Consider the following 14058-nt stretch of genomic DNA (forward strand, 5'->3'; position numbering starts at 1 on the left):
TATAAATTTTAAAAAATCTATTCCGCTATTTAAAAATGCCAAGAAATTAAAATCCGCATAGCTGTTTTTTAAAAAATAATCTCTTCAACAATTTTTTTAAAAGTTTTTAATTAATTTATTGGGGTGACATTGGTTAATAAAATTCCATAGGTTTCAAGTGTACCATTCTACATCACCAGTTATTTATTGTAAATATTGTGTACTCACCACCCCAAGTCCTGTCTCCTTCCGTCACCATTTACTTCTGTCACCATTTACCCCTCTATGCCCTCTTCCCAGTAGAGTGGAACAGAGGTGGGGCAGAATGCAGAGCCTGAGGCCTGCACTGTTCTACAGGATGAGGACAGGGATTTAGACTTTGGGGCTGTCAAGGCAGTCGAGGCTGGAAATGCCAAGATCCTGAGGAGGAGTGAATAGTCAAGTAAGCCCCAAGTCTGCTTGCTACTTCCCCTCAAGATTTGCCAACTCCTAAAATGTACACATACAGGGTCAGACACTAGTAAATAAGGAAGAAGCCACTGGAAGAGGCTGAATGGCTAAGCAGACAGTCATTTCTGCAACTGGGGAGTCAAAGGCTGGAGCTCAGGGCCCTCTGACACAGAAAGGCCCTCATCAATACAGTCTTTCAGATGACACATTCAAAGGGCTACAGACGAGCAGAGAAGGAAAACCAGAGAGAGACCAACTAAAAGCCTGAGACCCAGTTCAGCTCCATCAAGATGATCTGTACATATTCTGCCAGTCCAAAGAAAATTAAATCCTCTCTAAAGGAAAATAACATCACCCAGAGTCTCTACAACTTTGCATACACAATGTTTGGCATTTAACCAAAATTACCAGGAGATGGGACCAAATAACCCCCTCTAACCACCTACACCCCAAAATAGACTATAGACTAGACCCAGAGATTATCCAGTATTACAATGGATTATAGTGAAGTTATCAAATTAGGATATTAAAATAATTATGATGACTACTTATCTAGAACAGCTGGGAAATAAGCAGATCATGAGGAGAAAAGCAAAATCCACAGAAACCGATCTTCAGGCATCTTACAAATCCTCAGCAAAGTACCCGAGCGCCAAAGTTTCCTTTATAATTATGAAAGTTCAACCTATATCAATCTTTACCTTCATTTTACCTCTAATATTTAGGTCCACAACTCATCCAAAGCCCCTCCATAGAGAAACATCTACTAAAAAAATCAGTAGGCCTTTGACAGAGACCCAGATACACTACTAATTTTATTTTAGCAAAACCATGGGCCACTGGAATCATGCACTGAACCCCTCCCTGCAAAAAAAGAGATAAAACATTTATAACCACCAAATAATCCGTAAAACTGCAAATGTAAAGAGCATGGGAACTCCTCCTGTGACGGATGAGGAAAGATTAAGGACATAACACCTGAAAAGGCCAGACTTGGAAGGTAGGGGGACCCAATAAAAAAGGTACATTCAGAAACTGTTATGACATCTTCAGCCCATAGAAATTTGCAGAGAAGACACTCCAACAACTGACCTTCCTCTCTTGGACTTCCCATCTCCAGAATTTACTCTTCAGAAGCTCTCTATTCAGAAAAGGATTACAAATAAATAGAATGGGAAGCTATGGAAAATGAGAGGAAAAGTATCATTAATGCAACAAACAAAGAGAGAAAACTGCCAGCCCAGAATGACCAAGGAAACACATTACCTGCAATACAACAGAAGAGGATACATGCTGCAAAATACACAGAATATCTGAATTGCTGACTCAAACCAAGGAGTCCAGTATCGGCAGATATTAAACTCTTCTGCAGAATTAGCTTGTCCTGTTATAAACTAAATGGCCCCCTATAGTACCTTTTTCAAGTAATTATTTTCCTTTTCTCAACTTCAGGCTTATAATTTTTAAAAGTATGCAATGTGCAACAATAATTAATGCCATAGAGGCTACCGTTAAATCAAAGAAATATATAAGCCCAAGTGTTATCTTGTTTTTCACAATCACTGTGTACTTACTGCATGTATTTTGTTGTATACCTATTAATCATTTATGAGATGTCAGTTACCAATCTTTCTAGCTACAACTGGTAATTGAACAGTGTGGCATTGGCAACAGGATAAACAGGTTAATGAACAAAACAGAATCTAGAAACAGACCCATACATACACAGTCTTCTGATTTTGTGACAAATGTGACACTGTAGTACAATGGGACAAGGATGGTCTTTTCAATAAATAGGTCTGGGTCAGCTGGAAACACATATTGGGAAAAAACCTTGACCCTTACAAAAATCAGTTCCATATATAGATTGTGGATGTAAATGTGAAAGGCAAAACAAAGCTTTCAGAAGGTAGTTCATAATAACGTATTCACAACCATAATGAAAAGAGTTTTATAAATGGAACTTAAAATTTAAAACTCTTCATAAAGACACCTTTAAGAAAGTAAAAAGGTAAACAAACCATAGAAGATATTTTACAATGCATGTAACGAAGATATTTTTTCAGATCAATCTGAAAAAGCAGAAAATCCAATTTTTCTTAAATAGGCAAATGTTGTGAAAGGACATTTTGTATACAGTTAAAAGCATTTGCAAAGGTGCTCAAAATCATCAGTCATCAAGACAATGTACAGTACTCACTGTGCTCACTAGAATGACTGAACAAAACAAAAAAAGAAATTCTGATCAAGTAGTGAAACTGATGGTGAAAATACAGAGCACATGAACTTTCATTCACTACTGGTAGGAATGAAAACTAATACAATCACTTTGCAATAATGGTGGCAGTATCTGCTTTAACTAAGTATAGCTGTTATCCAGGAATTCCACTCCCAGGGTACAGCTCCCCAAAATTAATACATGTGTGCTCTGTTCAAGAATGCTCATGGCCATCTTATTTTATAAAAGTCCCAAACTGAAAATATCCCTAACGACCACCACCAGTAGAATTTATAATGGTATATACGTGCGATCAAGTATTTCAGAACAACATAAAAGAATAAACTATAGCTACGTGCATACATTCAAGACAAAAAAAATTTAAAAGCCAAATATAAGAGTGCATGAATTCACTTATATGTAGTGTAAAAACATGCGAGACTATTCTTAGGCACAACATCAAAAACACAAGCAACAAAACAGGAAATACGTTGGACTTCATCCAAATTTAAAACCACTGAGCTTCAAAGAACACCATCAACAAAGTAAAAAGACAACCCTCGGAATGAGAGAAAATATTTGGAAATCATATATATCTGATAACTGACTAAGGACTTGTATCCAGATATAGAAAACATTCTTACACCTCAATGACAAAAAGACAAATGATACAGCTGAAAAGTGGGCATGCCATTTGAAAATACGTTTTCCCAAAGAAGATACATAAATGGCCAGTAAGCACATGGAAAGACGCTCAACACGAATAAGCATTAGGAAAATGAAAATGAAAACCACTTCATACCCATTAGAATGACTATAATCCAAAAAACAGACATTAATAAGTGTTGGTGAGGATGTGCAGAAATCATATATTGCAGGTGGGAATGTAAAATGGTACAACAGCATTAGAAACCAGTTTGGAAGTTCCTCAAAAAGTTACATATAGAGAGTTACCATATGACCAGCAATTCCACAACCAAGTTTATACCCAAAAGAAATTAACACATATGAAAACACAATAATTAGTACACAGATGTTCATATCCTCATATTCACAATAGCCAAATAGTGGAAACAACCCAAATATCCAACAACTGATGAATAAGTAATGTAGTATTATCCACACAATGAAATATTACTCAGCAACAAAAAGAAAGGACTGCTTGATGCACCCTACAACATGGATGAAATTTGCAAACATTATGCTCAATGAAAGACAGTGACAAGTCACAAAAGACCACATTTTGCATGCTTCCATTAATATGAAATGTCCAGAACAGGTGAGTCTACAGAAATAAAAAGTTGCCTAGAGCTGGGGAAGAGAAGATTGGGAAGTAATGGGCATGACTTCTAACAGATGTGGAATTTCTTTTTGGGGTCATAAAATTGTTCCGAAATTGTGCTGATGGTTACACAACTCAAAGAATACACTAAAAACCATTCAATTGTACATTTTAAATGGTTGTGTGGTATGTGAATTATATCTCAACAAAGCTACTATAAATAAATAAGATTAAACTCTATGATGATATAAATCAGAATGATATGCCACATCTGGAGTGAAAAAAATTACTGAGGAGGGACACATGGAAGGATCCCTGAGTGCAGGTAATGTTCGGTTATCTTGTTCTTGGTAGTTACAAAAATAAATCTGGTTTGTAAAAATTCACAAAGCCTTATACCTAAGAGGTATGCTACATTACTACATCTATGCTATACTTCAACAAAAAAAATTTCTAAAATAAGTTTCAGAAAATCACAGAAAACTAAGTTAGGGATTTTATACTTCCATTTTAGAAATTAGGAACATTAGAAAATCAAGAGGTTAAAATAACTTGCCTATGGTCATATTCTAAGTTAATGACAGAATTAAAGCTTAGCTGTTATTTGTAAACAATGTAAACTGAAAGTGGACAAACCCTGCCTACTCACATCAACTACTACTTTTATCACATCAACATGCTTACTTTCTTCACTGCACTTAAAACTATATAAAATGACTTGTATTATCTGTTAAAGAACAGAGCATAGTACACAATGCCTAACAAGTATCCAGAATGCAATCACTACACCCCCAATTCTTTCCAGTGGTTTTTCTTTTTGAATGTGGAAATTCACTTCGTTATTTGTTGAAACAGTAACTGAATGCAAGTCTGGCTGTATTCAAATACAGTCATCAATTTAACTTAAGGATGGTTAAAAAATGATAAAGGGAGATAATTAACACTGATAATTACAGAAATGTAAAATGGAAGAATGGTTTTATTAAATGATTTGTGACTCACTTCAAATAATAACTACTTCAAAAAAATTTTTAAATAAAATTATAATAACATCGGAAAGTTTCTTCTCAAAAAAATTACAGGTTTATCTACTAAGTATCATGACTTAGGTATGGCCAGAGCTACTGCATCTGAATAAGAATTTAGCATAATTTACAAGACAATCATACAGATTTTAGGACAGCTTGGAAAAGCTTTATTACTAGGAAAAAAATTGAATGTCCTTTTCCTTAAGATGATTGATTTAAAATTGTCTTGATAGGGATGCTCTATATTCTTTTTTATGTTCTAACTTCCTTATATTCTTTAGTTCTTCTTTACTTGAGTAGCTTTCTGTATGTAAATTATGTTTAGTATACATCCTAAATAAATGAGATTAAAAGGTTTAGTAAGTAGCTATTCTCTCAGAAATGGTATTATATAAATGAAAAAGTCCTGTCATTCAATTTCTTCTTTAAAATCAGTCCAGTATCATAAACTTTTTTTAAAAAACCACTTTAGTACATTCCAGAGTTTGTTTAACAGCATTCTACCTCTAAAACTACTCCTTATACTATTTACATGGCACTTAGTACACATTACCTCACTTCATTAATATTTCTGCCACAACAGACTTCACTACCAGCATGCTATATGTTTGTATTCATAAAATGCAGCACAAAATAGGCACTTCGTGAATGTCCACTTTAATCAATTAAAAAGGCATCAACATCAAGCTGGAATTCAGAAAATAAGTTCTGCCCTCGTGTTACGGCCTGTGAACAAGTCTCTTTGCTACATCTGGGCTTTGAACTAAATAGTTTCTAGGTCTTTTCTAGCTTTGAGAAGTGAGGTTTCTAAATTAGTCAGAATAAAACCCAGGGGTTTTTTTTTTTGTTTCTTCCCTTAGAAATTATTATTTCCAATCCTCTTGTAATTAAAATGATCAGTCAGTTTGTGGACTTACAGCAATCTTTGTGACTTCCTCCCCTAGATACTCAATTGCAAATGACTCTACCAGCTGCTCCAGAGCAGCTCCCCACTGAAGTAGGCTGGTGTTAGGAATGAAAATAAACCTGTATGAGGTTATTATTTAATAACCCTTACATAGAATAAATAATAACCTTATTCCATTTCTAACAGAACTAACGGCTGATTCTACTAGTTGTCAGGAAAGCAGGTATAAATTCTAGTTTTATAAATAGATTTCATGTGAGCCCCAAGAAACTACTGCTTAGGAAGGAGGCAAACATCTTATTTTGTTCAATACCTTCTTCCTTTTGTTCTCCCACTATTTGTTGTTTGAAAGTAATATATCCTAGAATTATTTGATATAAAGCACTCTCTCCAAATCTAATGTACCCTTTCTATACACTGTAGCATTTTGGTTACACATTGCTTAGGAAGTAGATTCTTCACAACATTCTCTATGTTGTGTAGTTTTTAATATACTGAAATCAAATTTAGAGATTGAATCCAAAGCAGTCTGTATAGTCAGAATAGATTAAAAGAGCCTTAAGGTACTTAAATATCCATAAAGCACTGCATACATGCTTTTGTTTACATGCCAGAAAGTATTGAAAATGTGCTTTTGTTTATGGAACCCCAATCAAGAAAAATAAATTAATATACATAGTCATTTACAATATAGAATAAGAGTACACATGAAAACACTTGTTTAAGTAACTAAAGAAAGAGAAAAAACACATAAGCATTGCATACTGAATTACATCGTAAACATGTTTACGATGTAATTCCACCAAGTTTAATTTGGCAATTAAATGTAATTATTCTCTGCAAGACACATAAGTTTTAATAGTAGTAAGGAAATACTACTATCTGACCACAAAGCAATGATTTTTGTCTTTCATTTTTCTAATTTAATCTTTTCCAGTAGTTTTTTGCTTTTATTTTATTATTTTTTCATCTTTATAGTATTTTTATTGTATTTTTTTTCCATTGCCATTTAGTCCCCTTATACCCTTCCCCTCCAGCAATCACCACACTGTTGTTCATGTCTAAGAGTCCTTTTTCCTTTTTGCAGAGCAATGGTTTTGAATCCAATGTCAAAAAGAAACTTTTACCTTTCTGGGCTTTCAGTGTCTGTTCTTCAATTTGCCTTAGACGTTCCATTAGCTCTTCCTTTTCCCGTTCTATTCTTTCCTTTTCCTTTTCTGCTATTTCTCTTTTCTTCTTTTCATTCTCTAACTGCGCCCTTAAAAAGAGTTACAATTGTTTTGTGACAAATTAATAACTAGAAAAATCCACTATGAAGAAACTACAGCATAAATATTGTATCTTCATTATAATCATCTGTGTTAAAAAATCACATAGTTAAAAATATAGAAGTACACTGTTACATACACATATATTGGATTATAACATGTTTCTTATTGTGGGGTCACAATAAATATAGTTAAATCACTATTTTAATAATATTAAAATGTTAGCCCTTTTAGAAAGGGTCTCAGACAAATTCTCAAAACTGTTAGGAGAGTGAAACTGTCAAATATCTCTCTTGTTAGCAAAGCATATTTTAAAATACAGATATGTGGGGGGGAAAAACGTTGATTTATCACTTGCATACTCAATGATCTTTGACAATAAATTAGAGGTCAGCACAAAAGGTGTTAATTGCATAGTTGCCATACCCAAGAAAATGACTTTAGGTTATTAGGAGCTTGAAGGGAGCACACAAGACTGTTTTAAAATATCCTGGGAAGGCAACAATTTGCAATAATTAGCAATAAATGAATGTAAGTTTAATTTCTAAGGTAGGACCAATTTATCCTTAGCTACAACATGACAAATCAGTTATATTTCCTTTGACAATTCTATTAGCATGAAAGTAGGTATCTATTTAATGCTGTTTAAAAAGATCACCATGAAACCTAGGTGGAAAGACTGCCTCCATCATTTAGCTGCATCTGGCATGGGCCTACTGAAACTGTTTCTTTTAAATATGGCCAAATTCATCCACTGAGCATGAGCCTACCCTGGGTCTGACTCTATGATGAAGGCCAGAAATATAAAGATAAAAAAGAATTAGATGTGACACTATGTTAATCATCAGAAATAATACCTACTTAATAAGTTTAATCAACAATACTGCCATCACTTTAATGGGAATAATTTTTTTTAGGTAAAAAATGGATTACGTTCTCATTTCTGAAACTTATCTGAGTATGTTTAAATACTCGCAAAAAAGACATCACTGCCATCTAGTGTTAATTCTAAATGCCAGGCACAAAGTCACATGGTTTCTCAACCTCCAGGCTCTGATAAATTCTTCAGTAAAGTTTCACTGAAGTTACTTTCCTTACTCTGTAAACCCCAAATTTAAAAATTCCTATAACTCCTGGATACCTATCTGTCCCCAATACAGAAAGAGAATCTAGCTTGGGGTAAACAGAATTGTGACGAGTCAGCATGTAAGAAAGCTATCTGATGTTAATCTCCTATGCACCAAACCAAACATGAAGTTTAGGAGTCATTATACCTCCCCAATTAGTTAATGAATCCTCACGGCATTTAAGATTCTAGGGCCTGAAGCTGATTCATTCGAGGAGAATTCACCTATGTTCAAGTTCCCTATGAGGCACTTTTTCAACAGCAAAAGGAAGAGTCAGCCACTAACCTCCCCCCACCCACCGCCAGACTTGGCCTCACTCTGCAGCACATTCACCTCTTTCTTCCTATCCTATTTTGATCTACAGAGTATACACAAGTATGTGCAGGCAAAGAGGTTTAAGGACTTGTGAGACCCCCCTCTCTAGAAGATATGAGTGTGACAGAGGCTTAAGTGAGTATGTTTCCCAATTTCCTTGAGCAAAAGAAGGGCCTGGTGGCCCCACAGAGGTTGCTGCCTTTTCTGTATTCTTTAGGAAGTTGAAAATGCAGGCTGTCCCTGAAAGCAAAAGCACAGTACTTTTCAAGTAATTGCTAGTATGGCCAAGGGCTACTCTTTTTCATGTTAGGCTGCTAGCAGTCTCAGCATGTTGATTAGTCACCCCAGCCTCTGCTCAATCACATCCAGTGCTGCCAAGGTTCCCTAAGACAGTTACTTTCCTGCCTCCCTCTGAGGCCGAGACTCACACCACAAACCAGATCACAAGACCTAAAGGCTACAACAATATTCCATGAACTCAGAACCTGTCGGGTCCAGCTCTGGCACACATATGGCCCGTTCTAGAGATGGGTGCTGATTTCACTTAGTTTTTCCCTATTGACAATTCATTTGTTCTTTCTCAAGGATGGAGGTAAGGAGATATAGGAACAAAAAAAGACTGAAGGTAACTTGGCCACAAGCAAGTTGGTGGGTAGGAGCAGGGAATTAGCCCTTTGTATCAAAAAATGGAATAAGTGAACAGCAGATACTTAATTGATTATAATATTTAAAACAATATACACAGTTGACTGCTGCACTCTCATGAAGCCTCTGTCTCATATCTTGTAAGAATTCTCCCCTGACTACAGCCATCACCAACTAACACGCCATTCAATTAAAACAAACGCCTTTGGCTCACCACATCCCTTAGTTAAACCTAGTTTTGCAGGTCTGTCTGATTTCCCTCATGAAACTGAAGAGCTTGCTTCTCCCCTAAACAATGTTCAATCACAAGGACTAACCTGGTCTATTCGCTGGCCCCGAGGCAAGCCATGGATATTCTCACCTCTACATGTTTGCTTACGTCAGCTTCCTCTTCTGAAAATCTTACCCCTCTATAACTCTCAAGCCTATTTTTAACTTTAAAGCTTTAGTAAAGTCCACTTTCCCCATTAAGCCTCTTGTGTAATGATGTAAATCTAAACCACAGATGTAAATATTTTTGTTTAGAGTTTGGGCTTGGAAATGCTCATTTGATCAAGTTGTTCTATTTCAAGAATACAAATAACCTATTAATAAGCTATCAATTCTCTGTATTAACATGCAAAACACAAAATACTTTAAAATAACTTACACTCTAAAGACTATCATATGGGCCCAATTACATTTTTCTTAAGATAGAAAACTAGTATGAAACTTCTATTCAGACTATGTATTAAGAATTATTATAATAGCTAATATTTATTAAATATTTGCGTACTTCTGTCATTATTTCTCAAAAAAACCCTTAGAGGTAGAGGTTTTCATATTAAGGGTAAGAGAATAGTGGCTCAGCAGGTTTTTTTCCAACAAGTGTTAGAAGAGGATTGAAACCCAGATTTATCTAGTTCCAAAGGCTGTATTCTTTGTATGACCCCAACTGTGTCCTACTGATACAGGCAGCCAGCCATGACACAAAATATCTCATAGCTAACCTACAATTGGTGCATGAGCATCTGATTTTGAATTGGAAACTTGAGGCTGTTTTTAAATTTGGTAACAATTTTAGCAATACAAAAAATGTTCAGAATTACAGAATAAATCATCATCAATTTGGATGCAAATAACTTCAGAGCACAGACTACAGAGATCCATAACCCATGGTACTGGGTTATATATAACTAATATATAGCACCATTTTCATTGTGAAAAACCCAGTTATGAGAGTTATGGGGAAAGAGCAGGATCACATATACCAAAGTATTACAGGGAAAGGGGCTTCCTTCCTGCCCCTTCCCAACTGCTGTTGTTGCTCAAGAGAGCCCAGCAGCACAGGCAGCATACCTCTGAGCATTCCCCCAAGTATGTCTGCTGGCTACTTTGCCAATGGGCTTGACCAAAACTGTTTCCACATATACAGTTGTCATTTCTCTCTCTCTGACCTGTAAAGCAGGGAATAAATGAAGACTTGGCATGCCATTTCTGACACTTGCCAAATCCCTATGTTGCTAACATAAAATACCTTCTAGGCATTCAAATGAATAAAACAGTTACTGAATTCCTATAGTGGACAATGCTTGCTAATGAACAGCTATAAAATTTATCCAACATAGGAACCATAGGATTCTTACTGCGGCAAAAAAAAAAAAAAAACAAACAAAAAACAACTTTAAAGTCTTTCATTTTCCTCTAGGCCTGACAGTAAGAAAGCTATAACACCATCACCACATTGTACTTATTAATGATACTACATATTCTAAAAGCCATATAGCATGCCTCTCTATGCCTGAGAAATAAAGAAGAAGTAGACAAATATGTTTAAGAATATAAGTAACAAATCAACATTGTAGACAAGCAGAACAGTTAGGACATTACTGAATGATGAGTATGCGATAATACAGCCAGATCTCTGTATCTCTCTGCGGGTTCCTCATGTGGGGATTTAACCAACTGTGAATTAAAAATACTTGAAAAAAGTTATGTTGTTGCTTATGTGCACTATGTAGTTAGGCCTATAACTGTACTGAAAATTTAGAGACTTCTTTTTTTGTCATTGTTCTTTAAACAATACAGTATTACAACATTTATATAGTATTTACGTTGTATTAGGTGTTATAAGTAATCAAGAGATGATTTAAAATATACAGGAGGATATACACAGGTCATATGCAATACTATACAATTTTATATACAGGGCTTGGGTATTTGTGTGGGTCCTAGAGCAATCCCCTACAAAGGATGACTGTAATTTCTGAATATATAGAAAGTAAAGCCCAATAAAGAACTATTTTAAAAAGCATATAACTCTAGAAGCACAATGTGATCCTAAGCCACATGAGAGCAGTAAAAAAAATGACAGAGCCCAGTCAAAGTAACTAACCAACTTAGTATCTTTAATGGAGGGTCAGGAGTTACTGGAAAGTTTCATATCTCTATAAAACATGTTTTGTAATACAGTAAACTTTCCTAAGGCAGATAAATTGAGGGAAGAATCTGAATTAAAGATGTGAATTATAAAGAACATTTAAGTAAAAAAAAAAAAATTCATTAAAAACACACTAAAAGCAGAGGCAGCAAAATTATATTTAGCAGAGGGCCTATTTATTAAATTCAAATTACGTAATTTCCAATGTTTGAAATATATAAATTTACATATATTTAGGGCTCCTGACTATTGTTTTCTTTAGGAGCTACTCTATTTCTTAAATTATTATTCTACTCTACAAAGGTTTCTTCAATAAAGGTTAACTTCAGTTTGGTGTGTAAATTTTTTCAAATAAAGCACAAAGATTAAATCAATCTAGAGTCAGATTTGGGGATTTTGTTGCCAGACGCACCAATCTGGTTCCAGGGCTGACAAGAATTTTAATCAATCTTTCCATTTCAAAAACACTCAATTTTATACAGTTAGCAGTATCTTTTTTTGAAAGTCCAAGTGAACAATGGTTAAAAAGATCAGCATTGTTGACAAGGGAGAACTGGTGTTACTACACTCTGTACACTGACTTTTTGAATTCTACACTGCCCATGACACTGTTTCAAAGAAAAACATTCAGCATATTTTTACCCGAAGTCACAAGCAAAACAAACCTGAAAATTTTACACTATATCCAAACCAATGTCCGTCAGTGACAAGCAAGAATAAAAGAAAAGCACACCTGTGAAATCATGAAAAGCTATTTACTCAAAAATATCTGCTAGATATCTAACTTGAAAATTATACATACTCATTTTAAAGTGGACAGTAATACTGTGATTCAATTTTAATACAATGAAAAGAGTGTAAAATTCTGAGTGTGTTAAAGAAACTAAGCATTGTTAAATTTTATTTTTATTTATGTATTTATTTTTATCCTCACCTGAGGACATGCTTATTGATTTTAGAGAGAGAAAGAAACATCAACATAAGAAACATCAATCGGTTGCCCCTCACATGCACCCCAAATGGAGATCAAACTCGCAACCTAGGCATGTGCCTTAAGTGGGACTTGAACCCGCAACCTTTTTGTTTACAAGATAACACACCAACCAACTGACCCCACTGGGAAGGGTTATCACTCTTAAATTTTAAATAGCCGCCTTCTACCAATCTACTAGGATGAAAGGCTATAAATTCCATACCTTTCCAACTGCTTCTGATGTTTCTCCTCTCTAGCCTGAGCCTTCATCTGTTGTACTTCAATAGTATCGGGCTTCCTTCTTCGCATGTACAGTTCATGGTTTCCCATACACAAAGCCAAAATCCGCTTATTGATTCTCAGACGAGGTGCATAAAAAACAAAATCCTAAACAAAGTATTCTGAATTTAAAATCTTCCTGAAGGACAGTCTTTCTCACAATAATGTGTACTAAGTTTCAACGTGTGGTTATGAATTCTAATGTCACATTACATACAGTTTAGAAATCATAAGATTTCCTAATTCCTAGTGAGTATACCATACTTTCACACAACTGGTTCCTCATCTTTTCATTCCCCACCAGTTTTGTGGAGAGGCTAATAATCTTATATTCTCAATATATTAAATGTCATTTATTATTTTTTTCTTCTCCAAAGTAACAATTAGCATCTGTTCTTCCACCTCAGGACGGTTTTTTTGTTTGCTTTACCTTTTGCCATATTTATCTCAAAATTGGATGTTCAACTTTTTTAACCTAGAATTGTTCTCCTTATCATTCTGTCTTTTCAATAACTATTTTAGAACACAACAGTATGCTTGACACTAGATGAATCAAAGAATCTATAAATATAAAGATTTAAGTTTAACGCTTCAAGTTACAAAAATACAACATTCATGATGCAAACAAAACTCTACAAACAGGATTAATACAGAATAGGGCTCCCTTTGCTATATTCTAGACACCAACAAACAAGCTTTTTAAAATTGCTTCTTAGGAATGGTGATTATTTTCAATCACCTCCTAATATCTTATATTTAAATTTCAGTTAAAGTAAAATTCTAATATTTATATGTTGTAACAAGATGAAAACTGTATTTTTAACAATTATTATTTTATCATTAGGAAAGTTAAACTCTAGAAAAAGAATATTCCTCAAGACCAATTCAATAAATGAACAATGTCATTCTTCAAGTAATACCATAGCAAAGTGGCAGAAATTTAAAATACATAAAACATTTTTAAAATTTACTTACAGGTGCCTTTTTGTCAATTGGCTTTATAACAAATTTTTTGTCATTAAATGAAATATTTCTGATTTCACTCCAGGGAAAACCAATTTTTGGAGTTAACCTTAAAAAAAAGTGAGGGGGGAGAGCATATCTGTAGTGAGAAGCATGAAACAATGGACAAAATTTGTATCAACTTTTTGGGGCCAATTTAGTTCAA

General features: G+C 34.6%; 1 protein-coding gene across 2 annotated transcripts in view; it reads right to left on the bottom strand.

The window, feature by feature from the left end:
* RDX (radixin) overlaps positions 1 to 14058 on the bottom strand; it is a 99115-nt gene that overhangs the window by 38153 nt on the left and 46904 nt on the right. For both annotated transcript variants that reach the window (XM_054592283.1, XM_054592284.1), the window contains exons 8-10: positions 13866 to 13962; positions 12835 to 12998; positions 6992 to 7122 (exon numbers count right to left, since the gene is read on the bottom strand). In XM_054592283.1, coding sequence (XP_054448258.1) covers positions 6992 to 7122; positions 12835 to 12998; positions 13866 to 13962 — 392 coding nt within the window. The remainder of the gene's footprint in view (positions 1 to 6991; positions 7123 to 12834; positions 12999 to 13865; positions 13963 to 14058) is intronic.

The sequence above is a fragment of the Pteronotus mesoamericanus genome, unplaced genomic scaffold (genome assembly GCF_021234165.1).
Source record: "Pteronotus mesoamericanus isolate MK-2021 breed Mesoamerican mustached bat unplaced genomic scaffold, CSHL_Meso_final scaffold_36, whole genome shotgun sequence".
Taxonomy (NCBI): domain Eukaryota; kingdom Metazoa; phylum Chordata; class Mammalia; order Chiroptera; family Mormoopidae; genus Pteronotus; species Pteronotus mesoamericanus.